This window comes from Artibeus jamaicensis, unplaced genomic scaffold (genome assembly GCF_021234435.1).
Source record: "Artibeus jamaicensis isolate MK-2021 breed Jamaican fruit bat unplaced genomic scaffold, CSHL_Jam_final contig_685, whole genome shotgun sequence".
Taxonomy (NCBI): Eukaryota; Metazoa; Chordata; class Mammalia; order Chiroptera; family Phyllostomidae; genus Artibeus; species Artibeus jamaicensis.
Genome location: NW_026521924.1, coordinates 27,521,852 through 27,546,010, shown reverse-complemented (window position 1 = coordinate 27,546,010; position 24,159 = coordinate 27,521,852). Strand labels below are relative to the sequence as shown.

The window sequence follows — 24,159 nt, the reverse complement described above, 5'->3', positions numbered from 1 at the left end:
CCCCTTGTGCGGAGGCGGCTGCCCCTGGAGGGGCAGTTCTGCAGTGTTCTCAGTTTGCTGGGAGCCCGGGCCTGGATTCCTGCCTCTTCTAGTCCCTTGCTGATTGAGGAAGCCCTCTATTTCCTTCTGCTTTAAATACGTAGCTTGGTTTCTCTTTCCTGCACTAGGAAATCGCCCGGTCATCACATATGTCTGTTAGGATGTATTTGGTAAGGACTCCTCTTTTAGCCTCATGATGTCAGAGCTCCGATTTGGTCTCTTGTGATTCCGTTGGCCTTCTTCTCATGGTTCCAGGATGGCAGCAGCTCCAGACATCACGTGTCTAAAGCAGCAGGAGACAAAGGCATATCCAGGGCAGTGAGAGGGAGCTCCTCTCTCCAGTAGGGGAAAACCTTTTCCAGAAGCCCCAGAGAAACTTTCCCCTGATCTCATTGACTGGCAGCGGGTCACGTGGCCACTTTCAACAAATGTGCAACCCTAAAGAGCAGATATTGTTGGCATATATAAGCATCTGTCTGTTTGGACTTGAGCTTCCCGGCAGCCAAGATGAAAAGAGGACACATAAGTTACTTAACATTCATTGTCAGAAAAGGAAGAAGTGGAGCAGTTCTTCTGGGAGATAGAGTTTCCCGGCAACCAGCTGGAAAAGAAATTTCTCACATGGGCCCCTGTGGAGAGGGTATTGAGCAAGCAATTTGGCAGCCAGAGCAGAAGTGATTTCCAGATTTCTTCTTCTGGTAAAGGCCTGGGGAAATAGGAACTAAGGGTCTTTGGGGCCCCTTTTGTCCCAGGAAATTCTGCAATTTGAGAATGGCCCCTATTTCGATCAATACGGCAGGAAATAGAGGGGCCCAGAATAAGAATTACTGGCAATTATTGAGCACCTGTTATATGCGTCCACCACCAGAAGGGAGGTGGTGTTACAGATGAGGAAACTGAGGCACGGGGAGTTGGCTTTGAAGCTCAGCACAGTAACTTACACACTGCCCTGCCTCAGGCTAGTGTGCCCTTCTCTCTTGGTCTTCTGTCCCCCTGGTTGTCTCATTTTAGTAATAATATCTCCGAAGTTACCTCCTGGTGTCATTTTGAGGGTGAAGTATGGAATACAGAAGTCAAGTGTGCAATGCCGATGCTCTTTGGAAAATGTGAAGTGGTTTTCTGTGCACTAGAAGGGTTTTTAAGTACAGTTTCATCCTCAAGGTGACTTGTGAAAATAATATATTTTAGCTAGAAAAAATAATGTTTAGGAGGGAAGCTACTTGCCTTGGCTTCATGCCACTAGTAGTTATGATCTCAGGGGACAGTCTGAGTGAGGGTGTCGTTCACTGTGAATGATAGCGCTTGCCAGTCCGTCTTTCTGATACTGTCCTTGATAATTTCTAATCTTTTGGTTTGACTTCCTGCCAATCCAATTAGATGGCTGTTGTCTCTCTTGGAACATGGCTGGCAAGGGACTTGCTGTTGGAGGAGGGGAGTCTCCTCTGTGGGCTTGGGCTCACATCGTTAGTTTGACATCCAATCTGTGTTGGGGGAGCCCAATCCTTTGTAAGCTGCTTGTCCTCTTTAGTGGTGAGACTGGTTTAGTTAAAACCAGATAAGTTAATCCTGGAGTTCATTCCAATATGCACAAGGAAATGGCAGTATGTCACCACACTGGGGAAATGGGTGCACGAGCCACCCCCTCTCCGTGGAGGGATGCCTCTGCCTCAGTTTCCTCATCTGGAAAGTCTGGATGGTGGCTGTAGCCCTTATGAATCACTTGGGGATTCAGGGAGTGGGTGCACTCAGAACAGTGATTTCTTTCTTGGCTTGGCGCAAACACTCAGTAAACATCGGATGAGCCATGGTGGCAAAGCGGGATTTCTTTCTGAATTGTTTTAGATGAACAAGCACCACGCAACTCTGGCTGGAGCTCACACCCAGCCTGGGCTGACCCTCCTGCAGGGGGACACTCCGGGTGTCAGCCCCACATGCTGGTGTGGGTGCCACAGTGATAGGGAGGAATGCATGCTGAAAGGAAGAAATAGGGCACTCCTCTTGTTGCCTCTGGGAGCCTTGGGTTAAGAGCCCGTCAACTGCTCACCCAGGAGGGGACAGAAGGAAACAGGAGCAAGGGAACAAAGCTGTTTAAAAAAAAGACCATGAATGAAATTCTTGTACGTTCTCCCACCCTGCCTAGGGTGTCTTTTGCTCCCAGGGGTGAGTGGTCTGCCCCTTCTGAGACCCCTGCTCTTGACTAATGAAAACCTTTCAGGTCAGTTTCTAAGATGCAGCCTGTGGTAGCAGAGGTTGGTGGGTAGGACGGTGGGTCCACCTGCCTGGGTTCAAATCCCAGCTGGAACACGTCACTCCACTCCCCTGTTGCCTCGGTTTCCTCGTTTGTAAGATAAAAGTTGCCAAATGGAGTCACCGAGTTTGTGTAAGACATTTAGAACAGTAGGGGGTGTGCGGTCAGCTGCATGCCTGCATTAGCTTTGGTCTTTGCTACATGTTACTGCTTCTGCTCTGTTGAGTCTGCACTGTCTGTGGGAGGTCTGCAGCCCTGCCTGGTGGGCGCTTTGGTACTCGGCCTCTTCCCTGTGTATCAGCTCCTTAGCACCACCCCTCACCTGGGTTCAAGGATTCTGGGGAGATTGAGGGCCAGCTGGGCTTCTCAGCAGGGTTGGGGTGGAAGGAGCACCCCCCGAAGTACCCTTGACATTTCAGATGCAGTGCGCTGGGTGGTCGTTGGCCAAGGCTGTAGAGCTAGCTTTGCAGGCTGGGCACATTTCCCTTCTGTGGCCCCCTAACATTGACAGAGGGATCAGGTCTAGGCCTGTGTAACCTTGGGGTTCTGGGCCCTGCAGATGGGCCAGGTCCCAGATTCACGTGCAGACAGCTGAAATGCCCCTGTGGAGCCTGGAGCGGCTGGTGGGTAGGCATGGTGGGGGGAGGGGAGGAGGTGGGGCAGCACGCGGTCCTGCGGAACTGCCGAGCTGCTGTCTGCTCTGAGCTGGCCCACGGGCCACTGGTGACCCAGGGAGTCACACTCCTCCGGTTTGCAAGGATCTTGGGGTCCAAGGGCTCTTTGACAGGAGAGCCCCTGGCCCTGGTGCAGCAGGCTCACTGTCTTGCTGGGGTGCTGAGTGCAGCCTGCAGCATCCAGGGGGCGATTTCTGCTCTTGGTTGCCTGCTGCCGCCCTGGGCTGCACAGCTCGTGAGCACAAGGAAGCTGGTTTCCCAGGACCCTGAGTGGGCCCAAGAGGTGTCTCTGGCATTGTTGGGTGAATGGATGTTCCGTGCCCAGCTCGGCCATGGGCACAGAGCAAACCAGCTCTGATAGAAGCCGGGTAACTGCAGTGGGCACTAACCAAACAGCCTGGTTTCTGAGTTGTCAAAACCAGTTCCCTTATTGGGTCTCAGAATTAATTGAGTCAGTAGATCTCACTGGGGTCTGACCTCATTGTTCTGGGTCTTGAGTGTTTGGGGAAGGAGGTTCTGTGAACAGTTCTCCCTCTTTTATCCCCATGTTCATGTCCAGGCAGAGAACGTCATGTCTCTTTGTTTCTCCCTTCGCTGCCCTCAGCAGGTCTGTGTAATGAACCTCCCTTAGAACACTGCTTTTACATACTGTCCCTCGGGCCTCAGTGTCAGAAGCACCCATGGCCCACCTATCCATGGGGCCTATGTCCTTGTCTGGGTGTGTCAGTTAAAGTATATGGTTAGCTGCTGTAAGAAAGAGAGACAATGGCTTCAACGAGATAAAGGTTTATAGCAATGCAAGTGGGTGGGGGGTGGGGTGGCTCTGCTTCATTGGGACCCAGGTCCCTTCCCCCACTTGCTACAGTATTACACCACCACTGTGGCCATCCCCAGCCTGTGGCAGGAAGGAAGGAAGGAGAGGGGAGCAATCTTCCTTCAAGGAAGTGATGTGGAAGTGAGGCGCACTGGCCATAATTTTGTGACAAGACCACACCTGGTGCCAGGGATGCTGGGGAATGGAGCCTGTGGTTGGGCAGCCAGGGGCCAGCTGACACTCCATTTCTGTGGCAGAGGAAGAGCAGGGATTTGGGGGGCGGCCAGGGGCTGCCTCACCTGGCATTCTGTGCCGTCCCAGGTCTGTTTCTAGTTTCCTCTCCCTTAGCACTTGGGGACCTCTCTGCCTCTGCCTTGATTCCCCTAGAGCCCCAGACAGATGTGTGTGGTCCCCGGCTTTGAGGATTCTTCCCTGCAGGGACCTTCCCCCGCCCCACCCCCAGCCTCTTTATTTAGCCCTCCTCCCAGGCCCATCTCACTCCTCCCTGATGCCTCTCCTGACCACAGCACCCTGAACCTCATGGAGTTCATTGAACTTCACACTCTCTTAGCATCTCATCCACCCCCACCCTCCCTGGCCCTCGTCACCTAGATAGATGACCAGCTAGTTTGGGAACTGTTCCCAGCTGTCAGAATCCTGCTTTCATGGCATTCACATTGCATTTGTCACCTGTTCTACAGCATTTATTGAGCACCTACTGTGTGCCAAACCATGTGGTAGGTGCTGGGAATACAATGGCGAATGCTTGGTGAAAGTATTTGATAATGCTTCCTGTGTTTATGGGAGAGGGTTCTTGAGGGCAGGGGAGAGGGAATAACAAGTCAAGACATAAATAAACACAGAGAAAGGCAAAGCAAAAAAGAAAATTAGATGCCAGCTGGGGCTGTGTGACTGGGTGAGTCCTTTCGCTTCCTGAGCCCCAAGTCCCTCTTCTGTGGGATGGTCAGCTCCACCTGCTGTTCCCAGCATCGCTCTGGCACACTCAGCAGCTGGAAGCCACCGACCAGCCTGCACTGGTTTTCTGTCCGATGACAGGTTTGCCCACAGCGGTGCGCTTAGATTTGGGGGTGTGAGGGAAGCAGTGGGAGGTTCTGTCTCTGGTGGGGAGAGGGGATGTCCCCAGGTGTTCTGGATTTGCCAGCTCATCCACTGTGCCCTTGTCACTCCCCCAGGGCTCCAACCTCACGGACATCTGCACCCAGCTCCTCCTGCAAGGCACTTTGTTAAAAATCTCCGCAGGCAACATCCAGGAGAGGGCCTTCTTCCTCTTTGACAACCTCCTTGTCTATTGCAAGCGGAAATCCAGGTGAGTTGCCGGGGGGCAGGGCTGCCCAGGGGGGGCCAGGCAGCGGGGGTTGGATCAAACCCTGACAGTTTCTCTCGGGGGCAGCGTCCCTCTGTGGGCCTCTTCCTCTCTTCTGAGCAGCAGGCTTTGTTCTAGATCAGCACCGTGCAGTGGAAATATGTAAGGAACATGGTTTATTTAAAACTTCAAGTGGTTTTGAGATAGCCACATTAAGTGAAAGGAAACCAGTGAAATAAACTTAAATACTCTATTTTATTGATCTCATTATGCCCTCCAATGTTATCCTTTTAACATAATCAATTGTAAAAATAATTATTAAAGAGGTATTTTTCAATCTTTTAAAAAATTTTACACCGAATCTTTGAAGTGTGTTACGTAGAGGAAGGGGCAAAAGTAGGTTTACAGTGGTGACTGTGAACTGCAGAGCGATTCCCGTATCGGTGTTTGTTAATTATTGTGTCACCCTCTGTGCAAACAACTGCAAACCCACCTTTGCCGCAGCCTGTGTGTTGTACTCACCACGCGTCTCGCTTTGCACTCGCCGTGTTTTAGGTGTTTAGTGGCCACGTGTGACTGTGGCTGCCCTGTTGGACTGTGTAGGTTGAGGCAGTCATGGAAGGTTTTATTTGGAAAGATTTTATGTACTTATTGTCGGGTAACGAGGAAGGGATGGAGAAAGAGAGGGAGAGAAACACTGATGTTCGATAGAAACACGGATCGGTTGCCTTTCGTCTGTCCCCAAGTGGGGACCCAGCCTGCAACCCAGGCATGTGCCTTGATGGGGATCAAACTGGCGACCTTTTGGTTTGTGGGACAATTCCCAACCCACTGAGCTACACCAGCCAGGGCAGTCACAGAAGTCTGAAAGTTTTTTGTGTCCCCAACATCCTGTGAACTAAGATCCAGGGTAGAGGGTTCGAGGGGAGGGGGCCTCTTCTATTGTTAAGCTTTTCGAGGGGGAGGATAGTACCTTTGTCATCTCTGCATCTTTTACCGGAGCTCCTCACACTTTGTAGAGTCTAGGAGTGAATGGATGGGTGGGTGAGTGGTAGACAGACACATGTGTGTGTGTGTGTGTGTGTGTGTGTGTGTGTGTGTGCGATTGGGAGTGTGAGTGGCGGGATGTGTGGGCGAAGCAGAGGAGGCGTGGATGGTAGTAGGAAGTTTGGGAGATGAGTGGATGGTGGATGAAGGGAGGAAGACAGGGAGAGAGATTGGACGGATGTATTGATTGGCTTCTGAGTTGACGAGTGAGCAGGTGAAGGAGTGAGTGGCTGAATGGTGCAGGAGGTGCAGGAGGTCGCTGGCTGGAGGGATGGAGAGAAAGTTGGAGGAGCGTATGGATGTTTGGGTAGTTGGAGAAATGGATATGGAAGCACGATGACAGTCCTCAGCGGGTAGAGGGCTGTCACACCGACCAATGCAGCCCCTTCTGAATTCTGCTTCCTGTCACTTTGTTAGGAGTGAAACAGCGACTCTCCGAGGCTTTACTCCTTTATCCAACAAAAGCCCCGGCTCTGGGGAGGTGCAGACTCTCGACCCTTCTCTCAGCACTGCCTCCACCTTCCTTTCTGGTCTGGGCATGTGACTTGCTGTGTGAGCCTCATTTTCCTCGTCTCTTTCTGCTGGCCACCTGATGTCGTGGGGAGGGACTTCCCACAGGAAGAATGGTGGGTGTTCCATGCACATGTGTGGGCTTCTCATTGTCTTCCTCTTCCAGCCTGAGCTCTCTGAGCCTGAGTTTTCTCTTCTGTAAGATGGGGGTTGATAAACCTTTCTTACAATGGTGTTTGGTAAGAGCCCAGTTCCTCATAACTGAAACCCTGCTCAGCAGTTGCTCTGCATCTGTGACTTTGCCCTTCTCTGCCTCAGTTCCCTCACCTGTAAAATAGGGTGAATTATCGTATGTACCCCAGAGTCACTGTGAAGAATGAATGTGCAAAGGGTGCCTAGCACATAGAAAGGGCACGGAATAAGGGGTAGCTGCTCTTACTATTACTGTAACCTCCACACACATTGGGTTTCTACCAGTGCCATCCCACAGGTGCAGCACCTGGCACATAGTAGGTGCTCCAACCACAGGCTCCTTCCCCGCCCCGCCCTTTCCTCCCTGTTCTGGGGCTCGGGCTTTCTCGTTAGAGGCCTTGGTCTCCCTCTTTCACCGCCTGGCTGCGGCTGGATCAGCCTGTCTCCTCAGTTGATTTGTGTGCCTGCCCACTCTGCTAGGTCTGTCCCATGTCCTTCTGTCCCCCCCATTACTGTCTCCCTCTCCTTCTGCCTTGCTTTACTGACCTGTTCCCACGGGGCCTGTTCTGAGAGCCCTTCTTTGCCAGCACCCAGGTCACTGCCAGCACCCCCGCCCCTTCCCTGCCACCCGGCCTGGGCTGTCTGAGACAGAGCACTGGGGTTTAGAAAATGCAGGGTTTCCTCAAGCCTCTGACCTGCTCCCAGCTTTGGCCGAGTTTGCTCGAGTCAGCTTCGGCTACCCCAGTTCCGGCCCATGCTTCATGGTGTGGTCGTACCTGTCAGAACCACAGCAGCCGGTCCTGACCTTCCTGGACTCCAGATGGGCCTTCTAGGGCTGTCTTGTGGCTGCCACGAGCTTGCTGGAGGCCACTCCCTCCTCAGTTCTGCAAGCGAGTTGGGCTGGTGGAGCGGGAGGACACATCTGTCTCTTGCGAGGACCTGGCAGGTGGCCAGTGCTTCTGCCTCTGGGTTGGGAGGCCCTGGAGGGGTTGGGTAGTGGTGGATGGGACAGCTGGCCCAACTCTGATGTGGTCACAGGAAATGCCTGGCGCAACTAGGTGTCTGCCAGCTGTTTTGTCTTCCCCTGGGTCACACAGGGCACTGCCTGTCCCGGACATGGGTCAGGGAAGGTCTCTGACTCAGTATTTCTGGCCTAATTCAAAGTAGAGGCTCCTTGGATGCCAGAGTGGAAGGGAGTGTTTTAAAAGCCTACCGCCCATTCTGCAGAAGGGGAATGAACTCAGAGGAGCTGAGTCTCATGTGTATCAACGGCCTGCTGAGCATCTTCACAGAGGCAGCAGCAGGCAGTGGTTAAAGATGCAGAGGCCTGTGCCTACCAGCTGTGTGACCTTGGGCAAGTGGTGTTAGCTTTCGGTGCCTCTGTTTTCCTATCTGTTAAATGGGGGTAAAAGTCTCATAGGGTTGGTTTTAGAGATTAAGTAAAATCAAACATGTGAAGTGGTTAGAATAGGCCTGGCACATGTGTGTAAAGTAGAAGAAACATAAATCTTTACATTCACTTGGGTGGCTCACACACAACTCACACTCAACCCATGTGTAAAACAAGATGCTTTATCTGCAGTGCACCTCCCGCTCCCAGCCTTTTCCTCCGTGAGTTCCCTCCTCCCCTGTCTGTGGCCCCAGCAGGGGCTCAGAGTCTCAGTCGCCCTTGGTTCTGACCCACTTCACCCCCACTCCCACTTTTCCTTCCATCATCAAACCTTTGCCAGAACCCTGGTGAAATTTCCACAAAAATTTTGGGAGGAAGTTTGCTCGCGTGTGTTTGTAAATGATCATAAATTTACATGGAAACACAAAAGTGGACAATTTTGGAGGCCAGAGCTGGAGGGCTTGTACTACTGACACCAGGCTTCCTATAGAGCTGCAGAAATTAAGATGTGGTCTCGGTGTAAAAAGAGGCAGGTAGATTCATGGCACAGGATAGCGAGTCCAGAAGTAGACCCACATGTAAGCGGTCATTCGAATGTCAGCAGAAGTGCCAGTGTAGTTCTGTAAACGGCGCTGGGTCAGTTTGATATCCAGTGGGGAAAACGAGACTTGACCTTCACCTCAAAAAACGCACAAACATCGACTTCAAATGGATCAGAGATTTAGATGTGCAGGGTAGAGCGATAAAGCTTCTAGAAGCAGGTGTAGAAGGCTATCTTCACGAGCTGGAGTAAGCAAAGATTTCCTAAATTGGACAAAAAGTACAGTTATAAAGGAAAAACAGAGTCATCAGTTTGCACTGAAATTAAGAAGTCATTCAAAGACACCATGAGGAAAGTAAAAGGGTGAGCTACAGACTAGGGGAAGACCTGTGTCATCGATGGAGTGGAGAAGTCACCCAGCCACGGGCCAAAAGCCCGGGCTCGGGACCCCAGTGCAGCGCCCCTCCCATCCCTGGTGCTGCTCTTCCCCACTGGGCTCTGCTGAAGAGACCTGAGGTGGGGTGAGGCATCAGTGACACTGACTTCTTCCCATTGTCTTTCAGGGTCACCGGGGGCAAGAAATCCACCAAGAGGACCAAATCCATCAACGGCTCCCTCTACATCTTCAGGGGCCGAATCAACACTGAGGTCATGGAGGTGGAGAATGTTGAGGACGGGACAGGTAGGCCCAACCCCAGGCCGTGCCGCGCCCAGCCCCACCGGCTCCCGGCATGATCTGTTCCAGTTAGTTCTTCCTTTGATTTGAAGTGGGACCTACCTACAGAAAAGGGCCTAAGCCTTGGGCACACAGAGTGAGTACCGTATTTTGCTGTGTAAAATGCACACTGTTTTGCCCACATTTTTGAGGGAAAGATAAGGGTGCCCATCATACGTGGGTAGTACTTGAAATAGCTTGTATCTATTCGTGGGTATTGTAATTATTTGTTTTTCATAAGATTTCTTATGCCATAGTATGTTCAAAATAAATGCTGAAATTCCTTTATAATACAAAAAACAAGTATCTAAATACAGATAGATAAAATATTGAATTAAAAAATTAAAATAAAAAAATTTTTTTCCTGAAAGTTTGGGCCAAAAACGTGGGGGTGCATTATACACGGCAAAATATGGTGCCTAGGCAGTCACCGCTCTGGAGAACAAGCAAAATGCTTCCTGTGTCACAGGAGTTCCCACCCGCCAACCCTGGTCACAGCCCCTGCTTCTCCTCGGAAGTAGCCACGTCCAAGTTTTGTGACGGCCATGTTCTTGCTTTTTAAGATATTTTTACCTCCTAAGTGTGCGTTACTAAATATTTTAATCACAACTTCTCTGTTTTAAAATCGTATTTAAATGGTTATATATATTTAAGGGCTTTAAAATATGTTTATATTTACTTATTTATTATCTTTGTATTTGGATGGTCGTGAGTACCATATGTTCTTTTGCATCCTGCTGCCTTTACTCACCCCCACACTGGGGAGAGTCATTCGTGTTTCTGCACGTGCTGATTGCTAGCTCCCTCTGGATGGCGGGTATCCAGCGCTGCATAATATTCCATGGCATGAATGGCCCACAGTTGACCCTTTCCTATGGGGATGGACACTTGGGTTGTTTTCGCTGTTGACTATGATGAACAGTGAAGCTGTGAGAATTCTTGTGTAGACCTCTTGATCTTGTCTAACGCGGGGGTTCTTTAGGGTTTTGGCCCACAGACGCCCCTGCCAGTCTCATGAAACCTGTGCCCCCCCCCCCTCAGATTCAGGGTATGGGCAGTACCCTGAATCAGCTTCCCTGAATAACGCCACCCTGTTGGCGAAGAGGTTTGCTGGTCCCAACCAAGCAGGCAGCATGTGAGGGCCCACGACCTGGTGTTGTCTGGCTTGCACTAGGATTTCAAGTAGCCCGAGGACCCGAACGAGCCGGGCAGGGACTCAGTGACGCAGGGACGCATCCCTGGGCTCTGGGCAGGTGTCTCCCCTTGAGTCTCTCCTGCATTTGTGCCTGGACTTTGAGGTCTGGAAGCCCCTGTCATGGAGGGCTGGGGAGGGGTCTCTGTTTGCAGGTCTCCCTTGCCCACCAGTGAAGAGTCAGGAGAGGGAGTGAGCATTAGAAAGGGTTGAAAGTTCAACTCTCAAATCATGATCCTGGCCATGCCGCTGTGCCCTGTCTGGAGCCAGAGGGCTGGCCCCGCCCCCTCACTCACAGGCGTGTGGTTGGGAACGTTCAGAGTGGTGTGGCTGAGTCTGCTGACCCACCTCTACCCGCCTTTGCCAGCGGATTACCACAGCAACGGCTACACTGTCACCAATGGCTGGAAGATCCACAACACAGCCAAGAACAAGTGGTTTGTCTGCATGGCCAAGACGGCGGAGGAGAAGCAGAAGTGGCTGGACGCCATCATCCGAGAACGGGAGCAACGGGAGAGTGAGTGGCCGGGCCCCACGCCAGTTCCCCGGAGACTTTGGGGGGCTTTCCTGGGACCCCTGGGGTGTGTATGGCGTTCCCCAGGCTGGTCACTTCTGCAGGGTGAGGGCTGGGCCTAGGGAAGGAGCATAGGGTCCTTTCTAGAAAAGTCAGAGCTACAAGAAGCAGGTCTTGGAAGGGGCAGTGAGCTCTGGGACTGTGTGGTACCTGGGTGGTCTCTCAGATCACCCGAGGCCAGCTGGTTTAGCCCATTAGATAGATGGTGAAACTGAGGCCCAATGAGAGGGACTTGCCCAAGGTCATGTCGATATGATTGATCATCCTGGGATTCTTGGCACCCTTTGCCTTGAGGTTGGGTAGCCAAGATGCTCCCTCCGTACCTTTTCTCCTCCGTGGTTCTATTCCCTTTCCCTGAGGCTCTTTGTGGTAGAGACTTGCCGAGTCTGTGCCGGGGAGGAGGGTCCTTGGGGGCTGCCCACCCCTGTGGTCTGAGCCTCTAGGCCCAGGCACCTGTGAGACAGCCTCCGTAGGAAGTGCAGGGCTGGGGGTGATCCCTGGGTGAGGTTGGGGCGTGCACAGGCCTGTCGTGCAGTGAGCACCAGGCTGGGAGAGACAGTGTGTTTAGCACAAGCTGCTCCAGCTGCCCAGGCCCCAGCGGCGTCATCCTGTGCGAGGGGATGTGAGTTCCTGCTGCAGGGGGTTGTGACGCTGCTGAGTGAGGTTTGCATTTGGCCCCGCTTGGCAGTTTGATACACGACCCTAAAATCCTTCCTGACCTTTGCCCCAGTTGTGCCGTGGACTTCTCACGCGCACCCCGTCTAATTGGAACTCTTCACCCCCATCACATCTTCGGCCCGAACCTGCTCAGCGCAGCGCCTGCCCTGTCTCAGGAAGCGGCTCCTCCCTTCTCGCATGAGCTCAGGGTCAAACTCTCGGTGTCCTCTCTGACTTCAGCCTGCTCACCCAATTCCGCAGATCAAGTCCGTTTAATTCTGCCTCCCACACCAGTGCCGGATCCCTCCACTTCTCTCCTGTTCCTCCTTCTCCCCAAGCACAGGTGACTGTCACTTCTCAAGAAGATGGGCCCAGCATGACTAGATCCATTGATTTTGTTTTTTTTTTCCTAGAGAAGCTAGACATCTGGATTTTAAGATGGTGTTTTTAAATATTGTAAAGTTGATTTAAATGACGTTAGGCCACATTGGACCCTGGGTGTGACACTGGAAACTGATCAGGGTGTGTGGTCAGGACTGGGAGGGGTCAGGGGCACGGCCTGGCCTGATGGGGTAGGTCGGTGTCTTTGTAGTCCGAATCCCAGGCTGTGGTCAGTGCCCAGCGTACGTGATCATGAGTGGCCTGTGGCCCGAGAGAACCTTGGCTGTAGCAGCCGGGCTGTTGTCGAAACCCCGACCTGAGGGCTGTGTTGGCAGAGGTGGTGGCATGAGCGGTGGTCAGGAGCAGAGACCAGGAGCCGGACTTCCCGGGTCCAAACCCTGGTTCTCTCACTCACTCACAGGCGTGAGTATCCGTGTACAGACAGCTTCATTGCCCTGGGCCTCTGTTTCTTCATCTGTGAATCAGGGATAAGGGTACTTGTTTGGAGATTTCCTGAGGACAAAGTGGCCTATAGCAGGCGCTCATAGCATTTTCTGTGACCGTTTGCTGTCCCTGTTGTTGTCCTGACAACAGGGTGGACAGGGTCCAAGTGGAAAGTGTGGGGGCAGTGATCTGATTCTAGAGAAACGGGGAGGTTTCCATCCTTGGCTGGAAGGAAGCTCTCAGCAGGCTTTCTGATAAGCTCTGAATTTGGAAACTTATCCTCAGGGTGAAGGCTTCAGTCAGCCCAACGGCTTGTTATCCTGGGACTTAATTTCTCGGGGCCGCAGCTTTGCTGTCTGTAAAATGGGGGAGGTAAGCCACCCTCCCTGTGCCAGGTTCTGTCGAGGAGCCTAGGACAGTGACCACAATGCAGTGAGTGCTTTATGCGTGGCTGCTGGCTGTGGAAGTAGTAGGGGGCAGCTGGGGGCGGCTTTCAGGAGCTGAGGGTCTGCCCCTGGGCTACCCTCTTTTCCGCACCAGCGCTGTCCCTGGTGCTGACCGCGCCTCCCCCGTAGGCCTGAAGCTGGGCATGGAGCGGGACGCCTATGTCATGATTGCAGAGAAGGGGGAGAAGCTCTACCACATGATGATGAACAAGAAGGTGAACCTGATCAAGGACCGCCGGAGAAAGCTGAGCACTGTCCCCAAGTGCTTCCTTGGCAAGTGAGTGGCCCAACCCTGGCTCCTGCTGGCTTCCAGCTTCCTGGGTCTCAGGTGGAGGCTGGAGGCGAGCGGAGCGTCTGTGGCTCTTCCCAGCCCCGCCCCTCCCCACTGGGAGGAGGTACTACCGCACCCTAAGTCCTCACGGAACAGCCCTCGGAGGTCCAGAAGGATCTCGGTCCCCGTATCAGTCTTGCAAACGTGTGTGACCATAACTCACTGCAAACCATCAGTTTTCTGTTGTGACCGGGTGCACATTCCACATAATATGTGAATGAAGCTGAAAGTTGGCCAAACTTCCTGTGCTTGATGTACTCTGAAAATACCGGTTCTGTTTTTCTATTTGATTTCTATCCTCTCCTGTCCTATCCTATCCTTCCTAGTCTACTGAAGTTATTTTTTTATTCATTTCAAAACGAATCGTGAGCAAGCCCCATGAAATTGATTTCACAAACCACTAATGGGTTGCCCACCATGGATGGAAAAACATGCCGCTCTAGCATTCAGGGAGAGAGACGCCACTGTAGATGTTTCCAGCAGAGAGGTGTTTAATGCAGAGAATCAGTGGCGAAGGCGATGGGAGGCCTGGAAGAGCCAGTGCAGGCTCTGCGTCAGTCTGCCAGGGCTGCCGTGACGTCGTGCCACAGAGTGGGCAGCATCAACCACAGAAATCTGGTCTCTCGCGGTGCCGGGGGCTGGATGCCTGAGAACAGGGTCTCCCGGTGAGGCCTCCCTTCCTGAGTTTGTGTGAGGGAGGCAGAGGGCGAGGGTTCTGTGGGCTCTTCAGTACTTGAGAGCTCTAATTTTTCTGTCTGGGAAATACGTTATTTCCTACTAATGCAACATCTAACCCCCGCCTGCATTTTATAAACAAGGAGCAAAGGGGTCAGAGCACAGGGGTGACCAGATGGGATCTCGAACCCAGGTTTCATTCACCGGGGGTGGGGCGTTCACCTGGGGATTGGGAGGGGCAGAAGAAAGGCAGTCAGGCTGTTTTCAGGCCCTACTGTGTGCTGGACAAGGCGGTGGACACTGGAGAGGGCGGCAGAATGCCGAGGCTTCCTGGCCTCATGGAGCTGTGTCCAATGCGGGGAGACGTTTGCCTGCAAGGCAGGGACTTTATTTAGGATTTATTCACTTATATCTCACCTACTTCCCAAAAGCTTTTGGAGAGGCGTCGGGTAAAAGCCACTGGGTTATTACAGCCCCGTAGACCAGGCGAGAGGTGACTTGGATGAGGGCACTCATGGTGGAGATGAGGGAAGACGGTCACATTCCGGGTCAGCCTTTGCTGATGGGCTGAGAACAAGGACAGTCGAAGATTGTGAGCCCCAGGAAAGCTGGAGCTGCTGCTTGCTGAGAAGGGGCCGGGGCTGCAGGGGGCGGGGCAGGGGGCGAGAGGAGACCTCAGAGGCTCCGTTTGGGCGGCTGCACTGAGACCGTCAGTCACTGGGATGGAGACGTTGACTTGTTAGTTGGAAATAAAATCTTCACTCGGGGAGACAGGTCGGGGTTGGAGATCCACGTGTAGGAGTCGTGGGCGGTTAGCTGTCCTCAAGGCCACAGAGACCAAAGGAAGGCTGGAGAGGATGTGTGGAGAGAGATGAGGCCGGGACGGAGCCTGGGGCCTGATGGCCTCTGGAGGAGGGGCCAGTGAAGGGGCCTGAGAGGGAGGCACTTGGGGCGAGCGTGCTGATCGGAGGCACCACGAAGTGAGATGCAGAGACAGTGGGGAAGAGGACATGTCCAAACTGAGGTTTGGACATATTAGGTTGGAGTGCCTGGTAGACAGTCGGGCATCGATGTTGGGCGGGCCACTGGGGACCGAGTGTGGGCCTGGGCAGACTGGTCCTGGCCTGAGGCTCGTGCGTGGCAGGGCAGCAGGCCCGGGTGCGGGGGTTTGGGGGGGTTGGGCCCGAGGGGTGACCAGGATGCCCTGGATTCGGGCTGCCCTGCTACCCTCAGGGGTCAGCCACCCCAGCTCCAGGCTCCCTGGGTGCAGAGGAGGTGAGGGAAGTGGGGAAGGGACAGGCTGGCTGGTGTCCATCGGTTCATCATTAATCCCCGGGAAGAAAGGATGTTTTCCTCCCAGGAGGGGCCTCTTCCGGCCCCCCGGGGTTGGAGGACCTCCCAGCCTCCTGCCAGAGCCATCTGAGAACATAGTCCAGCCGGATGGGATGACCTTCGTGATTAGAGCTTCGGCGGAGTGTTCCGTCTCCTCAGGAAGGATTAGGGCGATTTCCTTCACTGCCCACTTGAAACGGGGCCAGAACCGAAGCTTGTTGTGTAATCACCGGGGCCTTACAGGCCCGTGTCCCGCAGGAGACTGTTCTGGAAAACTCTTCTCCCTGCACGGCTTTGCTCGGCACCCTGCCTGGGGCTTGTGGGCCGCTCCTTCCCTGCTAAGGTTCAGCTCCTGAGCCTTCTCCTCTGGGAGCGCCCTTGTCCCCTCTGGGGGAAGGAGACAGCAGCCACAGGGACACAGTTACTGAGCCTGTCTCTGGCCCAGGGGCCGGCACGTGGCCACGCCTTTATCCCTTGTCCGGCATCCGGAGGCCGGTTACTGCCGTCACCCCCATTGGAAGGCCGAGAAAACCAAGGCGCAGAGAGGGCAAAGGCCCCGCACAAGGCCACGGTGGGAGGCTGGGGTTGAATCCAGGCACTCAGCTGCACGTATCCGTTTTCCTCTCTGTTCAGCATGTTTCATTTTTACTTGATAGTTTTACTTTCCCCACATTTGTCTCCACCAGCAGACAGGGAATTCCACGAAAACAGAAAGTGTCTGATTTATCTTCCCAACCTTCGGGGACCGGGCTTTGCGTCAGACTTGGACTCGAGTCCTGGAACTCCCACAGTCAGCCTGTGTGACTCGGGCAAGGTCCTCAACTCCTCTGAGCCTAGTAAATAAACGACCGATTAATGAGAGAAAATAAAACGTGCCTGCCGGGGTGTTGGAGGATGCCGTGAGAAGATGCGTGTGACCTGCTGAACACAGGGCTGGCAAGAGCGATAGACGTGTGTATTGGGCCCAACGGAGTGGCCTGTTTTGGCCTAGCACAGAGCAGAACTCACAGCTGCCACGGGAAAACACCCAAGGAGTAAAATCTTCGAGGCCCTGCGGAGGCGCTTGTCCTCTAGGACCCTCAGATTAGTTGGGGAGACGGGATGGACTCTTCACTCAGTCACCCCCTCACTCATTCAGTGTCTGTTCACCGCCAACGGGCTGCGGTCAGGACCAGTGAGATCCCTGACCTCACGCAGATAACTGACCAGTCGGGGAGGGGCGCACAGACAAGCAGACAAGTACAAATAAAGATGAACCAAGACAGGCATTTCAGAGAGCTGAAGGTCCGGAAGGAAGTACGCAGGTCGGTGTAAGGAGGCAAGGAAAAGGGGTGCTGTTTCCACTCGGTGGTTAGGAAGAGCCTCGCAGGGGAGGTGACATTTTAACTAACATCTGGGTGACAAACAAAAGGCAGCCATGCAAAGACCTGGGGGAACAGCATCCTGGCAGAGGGAACAGCAGGGACATGAGCGCCGAGGTGGAACGAGCCTTGAGTAAGACCCCGAGGACAGTGAGGAGGTCAGTGTGGCTGGAGGGAAGGAGTGGCAGAGGGGCGGGGGACCACATCACAGGGGTCGACAGGGGCCAGATCAGGCAGGGGCAGGGTGATAGTTTCCGATTTCGTTCTAGGGGCTCTGGGAAGCCATTGAGAGAGTCTAAGCAGGAGAGGGAGATGAGGGTGAACCATCCTGCCGTCCTCGAATGAGGGCACCGTCAGAGCTGTTGGAGCTCAGGGGCCAAGGCGGGAGCGTCTGCCTGGCAGGGGCGGTCAGGGAAGGCTTCCTGGAAGGCGAAGGCCTTTGGTTTCGCCCTTGACAGAGGTCGGATGTCATTCAGGTATTCACGCCTGCCACAACAGAAGCTCTGAGGTGGAAGGGGCGTGTCCCATCCGCCTGCGTGCACAGGAGCACGGTGTTCTCGTGTAACAGCAGGTCGGTGATGGCCTGTGGACCATCGCCAAAGGCATCTTCAGGAAGCACCTTCAGGCCGCGGAGTTACAGGGATGACTATAACCCCTCAGTCCCTACCCTCATGGACCTTGAGAAAAGGCGAACTGGGTGCTGAGTGGTACCCTGGGCCTTAGCTACGGGGTTTCCCTGGGAAGAGTGCAAAGATGTACCTATGTGTCCCTGAGGCTAGTGTTGGGCATGGCACGTGCTGGGCTGAGCACACGTGTACTGGGTGGGTGACTCTGGGGACCAGGAAGGGAGCAGGGATGAAAGCCGGACACACGTTAACTCTCAGTAGTCCCCCATTCCCCCAATTTCATACGCGTCACCAGACTAGGGCAGTCTCCTCTCTGTGTCCCCAGACGGCTGCTCCGAGTTCTGTCCTGCAAAACTGGATCTTGCTGCTTTTCGCAGCAGCCCCCAGCAGCCGACGGATCGCTGGTTCCCTAACCTTTCTTCACTCTGTGCCTCCGTGTGTGCTGACGCCCTCCTGCCCCGCCGCCTAGAACCCCCTTCCCTGCACCCCCGTGGCGGCAAGTGGTGCCCCACTGACCCAGTGTAGTTTACAGATGGGCTTTTTATAGGCCACATGGTGCTTTCAGAAAATTTGGACTCGCTCTCTGCATTAACCAGTTGGGAGATTTCACAGGAAATGAGGGATTTCCGGCTTCTCCTGAAAAGCCATAAGCTGCCTTAGTCTTCCCGCTGCAGCCAGAGTCAGCCACAGTGAGGACTGGCTCCCCTCTTCAGAGGTGACTTCCATCTGGTGGACCCCAGCGTTGCACGCTGGACCCCAGCTTTTATTTGATTAGAAACTCTACCTGTTAAGTCCAGAGAACCCTCCTTTGTCCTGTAAGAGGGGCAGGACTCTGCTCAGGGCAGAAACATGGTCACCGTTGCTGTCCTCTGGTCTGCCTTCTGTCCTAGGGGGGCAGGTCACGTCCTGCCCCCCACACCCCAGAGGCGGCCACCAGTGGGATGGTGGGTGGGCAGCCGGACGTTGAGCCTCCAGCTTCCGAGAGTGGGCACTCAACATCTGTTCACTTCTCTCAGTGGCTGGTAACTTTCTGTCTCTGATTTTTTGGGACAGAGAATGGAACTGGGGGTGGGCAGGACCCAGAACAATCTCTTCCCTACCTGGGGTTCTGCTGCACAAAATAGATCCATTTCTTCTGCGCCCCCTTGGGCCCTGCACCCGGGGCTCTCTCAATGCCTCACACACAACCACTACGTGCACACAAGGCAGGTCTTTGCTCAGCAAACCCTGGAGAACTAAAAATAGCCCTGCCCCCCTCTGGCCCTGTAATTGGAGGCGGGACAGCTGGTTTCGATAAGCAGGAGAGCTCTATGCTCTGGCCAGCTGCCACCTGCTTTCATTGAACACAGACTGCTGGCGGAAGCAGCCCCGTTCCCAGCTCTCCCTTTTCCTGCTGACTTTGAGTGGGCTGAGCTGTGCGCTGGCCTGAGCGCCCTCCAGGAGCCAGGAGCGGGGGTCTGGCTGAGCCTCTGCCCCGCTGGGCAGTCACGTTGGATTTGCCTGCTTTCTCCTGGCCTCTGAGCCCTGCTTTCTCCCTGAGACTTTCCTCCTGGTCCCAGAACATTCCTTCTTGATGGTTCCTTCTTTCATCTGTTCAGTGAATGATTATTGAGCCTTCCTGTGCTTTAGACACTCTTCTGGGTTCTGGGGGTAGAGCCGTGACTTTGACAGCATGGAGACCACATTCTGGTTGGGGGAGATGGCTGGTAGACATGTAAGGAAATCCGCAAACAGCACAACTTCAGACGGTATTAAAAGGAGCATAACACCAAGAGATATGATGGGTTGTGTGGAGATAAGGGACTTTTGATGAGGTGGTCAGGGAAGGCTTCTCTGAGGAGGTGATATTTGAGCTGAGACCTGGAGGATGAAAAGGAAGGGTTAGTAAGAGTGTTTAGGCAGAGGGGATAGCAGGTGCAAAGGCCCCGAGGTGGCAGGAATCCGGCACTTTTTAAGAAAGGGAAGATGGTGGGTTCGGCCAAAGCATAGTAAGTGGAAGACATAGGGGATGAGACCAGTGAGGAGTGGGCAGTTTCTGCAGGACCTTGTTTTCGTGTGGGCAGAGGTTTTTGTTTTTGCCCTGAGAGTAATGGGGGAAGCCCAATGGAAGGTTTCAAATGGGAGGCTGACATGATTCAATCACCATTAACTTTCTTGACTCTCCACAGTTGTGTCTCTGGACCCTTCTTTCTTCCTGCTTGTTTCTCTCTTCATTCCTTCTGTTCATCCATCCGTCAAGCCATCCATCATCCATTCCCCTACCCATCTACTCAGTTATCTCTGCAGTTATCCTCTCCCCACCTACTCGCCAGCCTTCCCCGTCACCTTTCCTCCATTAGTCTGTCAAGCCATCCATTTATCTGTTCACTTTCTGTTCACTTACTTACCTACTCATGTGTCTGTCTATCCATCTTCTCACTCCTCAATCCCTCCATCCCTCCCTCCATTCCCCCATCCGAGGCAGTGCCTGGGGTCTGGTCACACGTGCCCTTCTGCCCTTGGTCATGGGGAGAAGCATGCGGCCTCAGCACAACCCCCAGGGCTGTGGGCCCTTAAGCTGTGCTTCCCCGAGGGAAGGGTTAGCTGTCATTCCCGGGGGTGGGTGAGGCCAGGCCAGCTCAGTGCTGGCCTCCGGGCGTCCCAGGTCTGGGGAGGTCCTCTCAACTGTGTGTGATGTTCCCGGCAGTGAGTTTGTTGCCTGGCTCCTGGAAATCGGCGAAATCAGCAAGACCGAAGAAGGAGTCAACCTGGGCCAAGCCCTGTTGGAGAATGGGATCATCCACCATGGTGAGCGCCTGGGCCCAGCCCATGTGGGCCCGGGGTGTGAATGGTCCAGACTCCAGCGGTGCTGTTCCCACTAACTCAGAGGCTGTTTCTGTGCTTTGGTGCAGCGGCCCTGGCCCCTGGGCGCAGTGGGCCCCGGGGAAGTAGATGCCCTTGCGACACTGCTCCCTCCCTTTTGTACCCACAGTGTGGGGACGTGTTGAAAAGATGGGGTCAGAGAGGGAGAATTTCCTATCTGCTTTTCAGAAAAGGCAAGACCTGTTTGTTTTAAGTTTCTTTAGTGGCTGTGTTGGGCCAGGCGCTGCCCATGCAGCAGTGAACAGGACAGATGAAAACTCTTGTTCTCATGGGCCAAGCTTCCAGGGAGGGGCCAGGTGGGCTTTGGGGTTCCCGGCAGAGGGAACAGCCAGTGCGAAGTCCCCGGGACAGGAGGATCAGCAGTTTGTTTGGGGAACACAAGGAGGCCAGGATGGCTGCTGTGGAGTGGGTGGGGGAGTATTTGATGGGGTCAGAGGGCATAGGGCCCAGGGGGAATATTCAGGGGATGTGGTGCAGGGTCTTACAGAGGATTGTAGGGTCTTTGGCTTGACTCTGAGTGACATGTTAAGCCACTGCTGAGTTTCGAGGAGAGGAAAGACCTGTCTGGACTCAGACTTTGATGGTACCCTCTGGGCCGCTGTTCCGAGTGGGAGCCGTTGTGCCAAGGGTGGCGTCAGGGCGCCCAGTGAGGAGGCAGCTGTGATATTCCAGGCAGGTGGCTTGGAGCAGGTGGGAGTGTAGAGTCAGACTCCACATGCTGTGAAGGACGAGCCTGCAGGCCTTGCTGGTGGATCCAAGCGGGGAAGGAGAGGAGGAGAGGAGCACCAGGGGTGGCTTGGGGCCGTGGTGCGGAGGTGGTCCCGTGAGTCCTGACAGGGCGGCCTCGGACCCAGCACGCCGGCCCCGCACTGCTTTGGTGCTCCAGCTGCAAGGGGATGCTGGCCGATGGTCCCAGCGCAGGCTGGGTTAGGGGCGTTCCCGGACCTCTCCAGGGGAGCCCTGCAGGTGCACCAGGCCCAAGTTGCAGTCTCAGCAGGGCCTGACATGCAGTGTGGGCAGCGGAGTCAGTGAGATTTTGTTGGGCACAGAGTTTGGCCGAGGGGAGGGTGGTGATGGTGGACGTGGGTCCGGTGGGGCGGAGGGGGCCTGCTTTACTTCACCACCCCCTGGGTCCCTCTAGTCTCGGACAAGCACCAGTTCAAGAACGAGCAGGTGATGTACCGCTTCCGCTATGACGATGGCACCTACAAGGCCCGGAGTGAGCTGGAGGACATCATGTCCAAGGTAGGGGCTCCATCACTCCAACCCCGTCACCCTGACCCCTCCGTCACCACACAGCAGGTTTGGGCCCCGGTGGCTTCTTCTTCTCCACGGGCCCTCCCGTCTCCCCCTTCCTCTCCCCCACCCACCTGTTCTTTCCTGGGAGCCACCTCTCCCAGCAGCCTGGATGCGGAGCCCCCGAAGGCCGTGGCCTGATCCCGGACTCCCCGCTTTTCTCTTTCAGGGTGTGAGGCTTTACTGCCGCCTTCACAGCCTCTACACTCCCGTGATCAAGTAAGTCACTCTCTCCTGGCTTCAGTGTCACTCTGCCTTTCCTCAGTGCCTTGGCCTTAGGCCACCAGCCTCCCTTCAACATGGGGCTAACAGTCACACCTCCTCTGTAGGCTCGTTACTGGGGCTAAGTGAGGTTTTTTGGGAAACACTGCAGCGTGGTGGTGGGTTGGAACCTCAGCCTGCTAGTCACCAGCTGTGTGACGTCGGACAGAGTCACTGAACCTCTTGGTGGAATGGAGACACTAATAGGATCCACCTCAGGGCCTTTGCACTTGCTATTTCCTCTGCTGGAAATGCTCTTCCCTTACATGTGTGCATATTTGCCTCCTAACTTCCTTCAGATGTCTCGGGGGGCCTTCCCTGACCACCTTTCTAAAGTATCACCATCGGGTACACGCTGTCGTCCTTACTTCCCTTTGGTTTCCTCCTTGAACTTGTCAGCATGACTGCTGTCAGTATGTCAGTCGACATAGCCTTATTTCTTTATCTGTGTCCTGCCTTCTCCCCATTGAATTGTAAACTCACCAGGGGCAGGGAACTTGCTCATTGCTGGGTCCCACACACTTGTGTCCCAGCCCTGGGCTGGAGCGGCGCTGTCCAGTACAACTGTCCACACTGGCGGAAGTGCTCTGTGTCTGTGCCGTCCAGCCTGGTAGCTTCCAGTCCATGTGGCTCTCAAACCCTTGAGACTGAGGAATGTGACTTTGAGTTTGATTTAATATGCACTGATTGAAAAATGGCCTCATGTTGGAGCGCGAAGGCCTAGAGCAAAGTAGCAGTGAGTGTCTGTTGAGTAACTGCTGAAAGGTAATGACTCTCTTTGGCCTCTCTGTCTGCATCTGTGAAATGGGCATAAGACTAGCTCACGCCTCTTGGGCTGTCGTGAGGATTCAATGTGAATGGTGCCTGGCGCCTGGTGAGTGCTGTGGAAATGCCAGTGACTGGTTGTTCTCTTTCCCAGGAAGCTTATGGTTGTGGATTAAAAGACAGGTTGACCCGGTTCTAAACCAGGTGCAGAGTCCTCTGTCTCTTTGTCCTGACAGCCCTTATCACCTCTCAGAAGGGCAGAGAGGAAGGGCCTTTCCTGGCATTTGCTGGCCTCTGTCGGCCTTTGGCCTTGCTGGCCTTTGGCCTCGTTGTGGGAGGTCAGGCCCCAGGAACCACTTTTGTCTCCAGACCTACCTCTGCCTCCTCAGCCCCTCCCCTGCTGTCCTTCTGCAAATCCCAGGAGGGCCCCTCCGTGACCCTGCCTGCTGGACATTCCAGCTCCTAAAGACCCCAGAAAAACTCCCCATCTGGACCGTATCAGCCTCAACATGGGCTGGCCGCAGACACTCACTTTTGGTGGCTTGAGAGGCTGAGACAGTGTTATGGTTTTGGTTCCGCAGAAGCCTTTGTACCAGGACTCAGCAAGAGGTTAGAGGCCACTCAGGCTGGAGCACTTACTTCCAAAAGAGCCAGGCACGTCCCAGGCCCCTGCCCTCTGCCCAGGCCCGATTCCCCAAACAAGCCCCAGAAGAGGCGCTTCCACGTTGGAAGAGTTTGTTACCTCTGCCTGCGCGAATGTCAACAGTGAAACAAAACAAGAAAAAAACTGAGGGTTGTTTGCACTGCTCAGAGCAAGTCGGTTTTCTGTGGTGCTGTTGACGTTGCGGGCTAGATGGTTCTTTCTCTGAGAGCTCTTCTGGGCATTTGGGATGTTTAGCGGCGTCCCTGGTCTCTACCTGCTAGGTGCCAGTGACACGTCCACCTCCCGTCAGGTCGTAATGACCAAAACTGTCTTGAGACACAGCCAGGTGTCCCTTGGGGGGCACAGTTGCCCCTGCTTGAGAACCCCTGGGCTGGAAAGAGGGTCCTTAGAGCCATCGCCTCCTGCCCCCTCCCTCTCTGTAGGTGAGAAGGGGCTTCTGGGTTGGGACAGACTTGCCCCAGGTCGTGCTGAGTGAGGTGTGGAATTCAGGTCAAGACACCTGCCCGGTGCTGTCCCCAGGCCGTCCGCCTATACGTACCCCCCACCTCCACCGGGTCCAGAGAGCCTGGGATCTCTTGGATCAGGGCAGTAGAAGCAGGAAAGCCCGGGCTGCTCCCACCTGCAGTCTCCCCAGCTGCTCACCGTGCGCCTCCTCCTCTCGGCAGAGACCGCGATTACCACCTGAAGACGTACAAGTCGGTGCTGCCTGGGAGCAAGCTGGTGGACTGGCTGCTGGCTCAGGTGAGAGCTCCCTCCCCCACCGCTACCCCGAACCCGGGGGGCCAGCCGCCTGGCTCT

The 24,159-nt window shown here is 54.5% G+C and overlaps 1 protein-coding gene across 1 annotated transcript in view; it reads left to right on the top strand.

The window, feature by feature from the left end:
- The window catches only part of PREX1 (phosphatidylinositol-3,4,5-trisphosphate dependent Rac exchange factor 1), a 165,814-nt gene that overhangs the window by 98,816 nt on the left and 42,839 nt on the right, over nucleotides 1-24,159 (top strand). The window contains exons 7-14 of the mRNA XM_037164642.2: nucleotides 4,969-5,102; nucleotides 9,343-9,461; nucleotides 11,054-11,203; nucleotides 13,318-13,465; nucleotides 20,200-20,300; nucleotides 21,517-21,620; nucleotides 21,841-21,890; nucleotides 24,027-24,102. Coding sequence (XP_037020537.2) covers nucleotides 4,969-5,102; nucleotides 9,343-9,461; nucleotides 11,054-11,203; nucleotides 13,318-13,465; nucleotides 20,200-20,300; nucleotides 21,517-21,620; nucleotides 21,841-21,890; nucleotides 24,027-24,102 — 882 coding nt within the window. The remainder of the gene's footprint in view (nucleotides 1-4,968; nucleotides 5,103-9,342; nucleotides 9,462-11,053; nucleotides 11,204-13,317; nucleotides 13,466-20,199; nucleotides 20,301-21,516; nucleotides 21,621-21,840; nucleotides 21,891-24,026; nucleotides 24,103-24,159) is intronic.